Source organism: Vitis riparia, chromosome 10 (assembly GCF_004353265.1).
Source record: "Vitis riparia cultivar Riparia Gloire de Montpellier isolate 1030 chromosome 10, EGFV_Vit.rip_1.0, whole genome shotgun sequence".
In the NCBI taxonomy this organism is placed as follows: domain Eukaryota; kingdom Viridiplantae; phylum Streptophyta; class Magnoliopsida; order Vitales; family Vitaceae; genus Vitis; species Vitis riparia.
In genome coordinates, this window is record NC_048440.1 from 19,077,661 (window position 1) to 19,084,870 (window position 7,210).

The 7,210-nt window shown below is 36.5% G+C and overlaps 1 protein-coding gene across 1 annotated transcript; it reads left to right on the forward strand.

Annotated features, from left to right (window-relative positions):
• The first annotated feature begins 1,950 nt into the window (after positions 1-1,950).
• On the forward strand, positions 1,951-4,310 carry LOC117923351 (putative cyclin-D6-1). The gene is made up of 6 exons (XM_034841610.1): positions 1,951-2,499; positions 2,580-2,666; positions 2,928-3,023; positions 3,106-3,307; positions 3,389-3,519; positions 3,697-4,310. The coding sequence occupies exons 1-6, from the start codon at positions 2,335-2,337 to the stop codon at positions 4,012-4,014; spliced, it is 999 nt and encodes a 332-aa protein (XP_034697501.1). The 5' UTR covers positions 1,951-2,334; the 3' UTR covers positions 4,015-4,310.
• The last annotated feature ends 2,900 nt before the right edge of the window (positions 4,311-7,210 follow it).

Here is a 7,210-nt window from a genome sequence, read left to right on the forward strand (position 1 = left end):
TGAGAATTAGGGAAAAGTGAGGGCATTTTAGATCAAGAGATTTTGCAAGTTTCACGTTGAACAGAGTATTTCTCACTTTAAGCAAATGATTGTTTGGCTTTTGAGGCGACTTAAGTGTGTGTGACCCCATTGAGACATCTTGATTAGGATGGATGATGAAGCAATTAAAAGGGAAGAAGATTTGGATATCGATTAAGGGACAAAGTGACAAGGAAAGGATGCTTTTTGTTAGAAGTTTCGAGCTACCCTTTATTGGTGAATATATCTTTTATACATTATACATGTCTCAGATCTCAACCATACAAATGAACATTCATGGATGTTGCTATGCATGTATGTGAATATGTGGTTTGAGGTTTGACAATGCTTCTAGCAGTGATGAATGTATATGTCTTATTCAGTAGACAAACTGGGGGTGTAAATTGTGAAAAGTAAAGGCCACAAAGTACTTCTGCAATAAACACTACAAGTTACCCCAATTTGTAAGGCTCTTTAAATTAGTGTGATACATCTAATGCCAGTCTGGGTGACTTACAAGTCTCCATATTTGCAGCATCTTTGGATCTTGACCACCTTAAATGAAGAAAAACACAAAACTGAAGTCACCTAATCACACCAGGGTACTGGTTGTGTGAGAGAGAGAGAGAGAGAGAGGGCAGTGGGGGGTGAACAAAGATTTGAAAGTGTATGTGGAGAAGGGGGGGTTCACATTTAAGACAAGGACATGAGCCCAAGCTGTCACTCTGCCATGACAAGGAAAATCTGCCAATACTGTCTCTAGCTTTTAAGATATGAGGAATGAAGTGGGCAGGGTGGAATTTCAAAAACAGTTTTGGAGTGGCTATGTGGGTTTTGGTGGGCATCATCAGGATTTTGGACTTGTCTTTATGTGAGAACTTAGAGCCAAAGGCGAGAGATACCGTGCTTTACATAAAAATATTTATGGATGCACGGGAGAGTGAAGCCTCCCAGTTTACTTGTCTCTCTGTCATATTTTATGGAACATGCCATTAATGTCGACTCTAGTTGATGGCTTAGATGCCAGGCATTGCCTCTGCCCACTCCTCTCCCCTCTTAGAACCAAAATACCACGGAAATGGGAAAAGTAAAAATTGAAATCGATTTTTATTTATTTACTCAGCATAAACTTTCGACACGTACATTTTTTACTTGTTCAACAAAAGAACAAGATGGAACCAAGAAAACATCTTGACATGCAGTGTACCACACTGCAGTAAACCTCTAATTCCAATCCATTATTTGGAGGTCAGAAAAGTCAAAAGAAGCCGTCATAATAGGATCATTTTATCCATCTCCCTTCAATCCTAGAAAAAAAAAAATTGTTAGAATTTTAAGAAAAATTGAGTTTCATATATAGTATCTCTCTTCATAGCCCCAGAAGTTTGTTTCCAATTCCAGGCATGCAGTTTCTTCCACGCATGGCGCTCATATATTCTTCTTACATTCAAAAGTCACGACTAAACAAACAACAAATATAGGAGGTAAAAGTCTGTAAAATTGAAGGAAAAAAAAAAAAAAAAACAAAATGTAAGGATGGAAAAAACAAAAGCTTTTGACCCGGCAGAAGAAGGCAGGCTGGGATCCAATAAAAGTGGCGGGGCCGGAGGCTGGAGCCGTGCACCACCGTTTCTTACATTTTTTATTTATTTTTTTCTATCTGGGACATTTATGAGATGCATGCGAGTCACATGTAGCCCCAGGTACCGAAGTGCTGTTGGACTGTTGGAGTAAAGTGAACGAGAGAGAGAGAGAGGAGTATGTGTGTGCCTCCAAGGTGATGGGACTCCAACTGAACATGCCCATCTTGCCACTCCAATTAATTTAGCATTATATCTATCACGTATCTCTAGTGCGTATATTTTGGAATTTTTATAATTTTTTTGATAGGGTGCCATTTGCTTTGTTTTAATTACATTTTTGTCTTCAAAAAAGGACAATTATATGAGTCGTAGACTTGTACGTGTACATTAAATTTGGCTTTATACTGTCTATCCAAAAATAATCGTGGGCAAAAAGATTATAGGAAGAGACTTCAATACGTAAATCCATATCATTATTGTAATTGTAGTTGAATATTCAAAGAGAGAGACACAGAGCATTTATTATATAAAGATGTATATAATTTCTAGGAGCCGCGAGGACTGAGGAGTGAAGTTGAAGCCTGGACTGCAGTTTCTTCTTCTTCTTTTTTTTTTCTTTTTCTTTTTTCGTTCTTCGCACAGAAAGCGAAGCTTGTCTTTCGCTGCGCTGTGATGCTTTTGGTCACTGGAGCTTCTCAAATTTCAGAGTAGAAAAGAGTGGAGGAGGAAAAAGATGGAGTTGGATCTGGAGAATCCATTGACGTGCGTGGAAGAAGAGCAATACGACACCGTTTCAGCTCTCTTCGACTCTGAATCTGATCACATGGTGTCCCAGATCTTCCTCCGCCGCTTTCATGCTGAGCCCCTTCGTCGAGAAGCAATCGCTCTCATTTTGCAGGTAAAATTAGTGACTGAAAATTTCTCTTTCTTTTCCGTCATGGTTTTCTCTTCTTTTTGGAGTAAACTTTGATTTTTCAGGCGCAGTACTCTTGCAACTTGGATAACTTCATTTCTTACCTAGCGGTTAACTATGTAGATCGGTTCATCTCCAAGAAAGAAGTGCCGGTAATGTTTTTCTTGGACTGTGTGATTCGGGAATTTTTGTTGATTTTGCTTCTCTTGAATGCCGAAAAACCGGAGGGGAGGAATGGAAGACTTTAGAATCTTAAAGCTCCCAGTCTTAGTCCTAAAAATGATTATGTTCCAAAATATCCCAGGCTTTTCATTTATTTTCCTGTGTTTTCTTGGCAGCCAAACAAGGCATTATGATAAATATGTAGGAAGTTTTTTTTTTGATGATGGATCTAATCAATCTTGATATTGCAGGAGGAAAAGCCGTGGATCTTAAGGCTGCTTGTGATCTCATGCCTCTCCCTCGCAGCAAAGATGAAGAAAATTGATTTCTCATACTCTGACTTTCAGGTAAAGTTTTAAGAAATGAAGCGAAAACATACTTTATAAAATCTGAAATTTATAGTATTAAATCGTTGAAGCAATGAAACAGAAGGATGAAGGTTTCATCTTCGACGCTCAAAGGATTCATCGCATGGAGCTTCTGATTCTCAGTACTCTGAATTGGCGAATGCGATCGATAACGCCTTTCTCGTTTGTGTACTTCTTCATCTCCTTATTCGAGCTCAAGGATCCGGCATTGACAAAAGCTCTCAAAGATCGAGCCACAGAGCTCATCTTCAAAGCTCGAGATGGTAAAATTGGATATAGATTTTTTAAATTGATATTTGAAGAAGCTCGATTTCTAAGAAACATAATCGTTGTTTATATTGCAGAAATCAAGCTTTTGGAGTATAAACCATCGATAATTGCGGCATCAGCGCTGCTCTGTGCGTCTTACGAGCTATTTCCATTGCAATTTTCTTCTTTCAAGGCAGCAATTTCCTCTTGCGAATATATAAATCAAGTAAGAGACACGAACGTCACATAAATGCTCCATTTGGTTGCTGAAAAATCGGAGCCATAGAGAAGATAAAAGTGCAAACATTCATGTTTCCCGGAAGACAAACGGAGCATTAGTTTTTTCGTTAAATTCACGTAGAAGTTAAATAATTAAATAAATTAATATGATGGCTTGTTGCAGGAGAGCCTCAACAATTGCTACCATGTTATGGAGGAGATGGTGACGAATGAGTGGGATGAGTCCATATTTGGTGCAGCAGTGTCGAGTACGAAGACTCCGATATGTGTGCTGGACCGCCATTACAAGAACTCGGTAAGCGAAAAGAGCAACACAGCCAACACTCTGGAAGCCGCCATCAAACAGCCTAGAGGGCATGAAAATAAGGCGCAGCGTTCGCAAATTCAACACTTCGCATCACACTCTCAGAGCCTCGGCAAAGGTCGCCGTACCAAGTACGATTTATCAGCAGCTCCCAAACGAATCACAAGAAATGAGTAAAAGAGAGTGGCTTTCATTTGTTGGAGAAGGAATGGACGGCTGAAAGTCGCAGTTATATAATCACTGTGCCTTCACCACCGTACGATCTCCGCCTCCTTACTAAGTTTACTCCCTTCAATAATTATAAAAAATAATAATTAAAAAAACCAGAAAAATAGGAAAATGAAAATTATGTTTTTTTTTTTTTTTTTTAAGTTCTCAGAATTCTATCTTAATGGACTGAGTCTTGGTCAGCGACCAAAAGAGACAAAACAAAGCTTCGAATTTCAATTATTTTTTTATTTTTTCTTCCCATATTTTCCGCGGAGCTTGTTGGGCTGAGGTTATTTATATGTTGTAGTGGTGGTGTCAGGTGATTCATTATTTATTAAAAATGGTAAAATCTCTGTACAATAAAAAAAATGCCCAAATAAAAATTTATTTAATCACAGAATATAATTTTTCTTCCCTTCGGGTCAACGGAGAAATAAATTTAGGAAAAGTTAAAAAAACAAAAAAAACAAAATGATTTAGAGTGGCGGGAGAAAAGTTACAGTTGGTGACTTCCGTTAAGTATGCGTGAAAAAAGAAAAACACGTAGCTTCCCCCTAGGGGAAGACCACATTCTGATCACCTTTGATGACGGCGATGGTGCGGTGCACCATGTGTCGTGGGCACGCAACACAATAACAAAGCCCTCTCTCAAGACTCAAGGGAGAGTCCACTATATAACTCCAGTATGTGAAATGGCCCATGCAACGCGATGTCAATGGAAGGTCTCCCATTTTTATGGCTTTGAAAAGGTAGATCATGTACCTCAGGCACGTGATGGGTCTGTATCATCATCAGACAGGCTAGAACGATCTTCACCCGTTAGCTTTCATCAAAATTGCAGCATCCTTGTCAATGGGTATAGGCCTCAAAGGAAATAATAAATATAGACCCATCTTTGAATGGAGTAATTTATAGACTTCGAAATTAAAGGCACAAAGTGGGTAAGGACCACATACGCATATATGCCGAAACTTTTATGGTATTGGATGGTTGGGGCATTATATGTATTGAAAGAAGTAATTCCAATTGATGAATATTTGGAAATCAATCTCATAATTGTGTGCTTTGTGTTATTTTCATTTTGGTGAAAGGCGTGTGCTCATAATCTTCGGGAATGGTCTAAAAATATGTCATGGCTCTATATGGGTGTCCTATGAGCTATGGTACAAAATATTCAACGTCGATTCATTAGGTCTCTTTTGTATGGTCCCTCCATAGAAATAAGGGTACACTTGCCACTTGGGATACAATGTTTGGATTTTCATTTCTCAATCCAAAGGTGGTCTGCTGAAACATATTTCTGAAGGGACCCCCACACCTTGAGGTGGTCCAGCCTCAGCCATAACCAACCTTTTAAATTAGCATTTTTGGTTTGATGATGACTATTGCATCGGGTTTTTATTGTATCAGAACCTTTATTTCTCAATTCATCACCATGGAAATTGAAGGGGGTGATGATGTTGACCAACTAAATTTGAAGGTCACAAGAGATGTGAAGGTAACTTCTAATGGAGGGGAAGGCAAGTAAAAGAATCATGTGAGAAAATTGAATGTGGGTATAAATTGGCATGATTTGGCGAGGGGTGGGTGGGCACTATGTGTCTTGTTGATGCATCAACATCTGCGAGGTGTGTTCATCATTATCTCTACAAGAGTCCACTGCAAACTTAAAGTTGTTGGAGTGACAAGGTTAATGCTTTATGGATATGCAAGAGTTAAAGAGTCTCCTTTTTAGAAACATTAATTTCGAATATAAAGAGCTTGGAAAATTTATCTATAATGATTCTTTTCACAAAGGCTTAAAAAATAAAAATAAAAATACTTCAAATGAAAATATTGTGAAATGCATTTCTTCTTTTTTTTTCCTCTTCTTCTTTTTTGTACTTTTCCATCTAAAATTTATTTTACAAGCTCTTAATAATGTATTTTTTCATCTAAATTTTACTTTGTTATATCTTTTGGTTAATTTGATCTTCTTCTTCTACTTTGCAAGCTCCTAATAATATCTTTTGGCCAGTATTATTATCATCACCGTCAAAATTTCCTCCTTTTCCTTCAAACTTCACTTTGTAAATTCCTAATACTATCTTTTGGTTGTATAACTTGGTGAGGGATCAGCTTCTCCACCTTACACTCTTCTTTTTCTTGTTAATACTTTTTCATTTAAATTTCACTCTGTAAACACCTGATAGTGTCTTTTGGTCAGTACGTACGAATTGGCGAGGAGGCTCCTCCACCTTAATGGTCTTCTCCTTGTCAAACTCACATATTGTAACCTCCTAGTAGTAGTGTCCTTTGGTTAGTATGGATTGGTGAGGGAGCTTCTCCAACTTGATGCTTGTTTCTTTATCAAAGGCAACATGATATATGCTTCAACAAAAAGCATCTTCCTTCTTCTATGTTTGGTTTTTGAAAATTTTGAAGGAAAAAAAATAAAAATAAAAGACAAAAAAAGAAGAACAAAGGAAAGAAAATGAAAAAATAGATTTAATATCAATAAATTGGTTTTACATGCCTGTTCAAATTTATTCAATTTATTTTTTTCATTTTATTTTATATAAAATTAAATAATTTAAAATTCATAAAATTTTGATTATATTTAATTTTCTTTTATATTTTTCATGATAAATCAAAGACGATAATATTATTTCCTCCACATTTTTTTTTTTCTTTGAGAATAATCAAAGCCTTCATGTATAAGTGGTTTGGTACTTGGGTTTCGTACTTGTTTGATGAAAGAGTGAGAGGAATCCTATGACTTGATTACTTTGATACATGCATGAAATACAAGCCAAAAACATTGAATTTATCTTAAAAGCTTACACGTTTAATTAATTAGGGCACCCGTTTAGAAGCAGAACGAAAGAAAACATTAACAAGGCTATGTTGGCTCACCTTTAGGCAAGTCAGGCAATCGTACGTGGAAGCCCCACTCCATAAAAAGCCTCAATCTTTTTTAAAATTCTTTATCTATTTTTCCAATTTTTATTAGATATTTTTAAATAATTGTGATAATTTTTATTTTAATTAAACGATAAATTTAAAAATAAAAAATAAAAAGAAAAGAAAAGGCCGAATTTTTGTAATTATCTTAAAGGAAAAAGAGAAATAGATAAATTAATTGATGTTAAAAAAAAAAAAGGTAGATAAATATGTTAATTGT

Bases quoted from the DNA above. Each gene is read 5' to 3' on its own strand.
- LOC117923351 (XM_034841610.1), top strand. From the start codon at position 2,335: ATGGAGTTGGATCTGGAGAATCCATTGACGTGCGTGGAAGAAGAGCAA. The intron at 2,500-2,579 runs GTAAAATTAGTG...TTGATTTTTCAG, and splicing joins CAATCGCTCTCATTTTGCAG to GCGCAGTACTCTTGCAACTT. The intron at 3,308-3,388 runs GTAAAATTGGAT...TTTATATTGCAG, and splicing joins CATCTTCAAAGCTCGAGATG to AAATCAAGCTTTTGGAGTAT.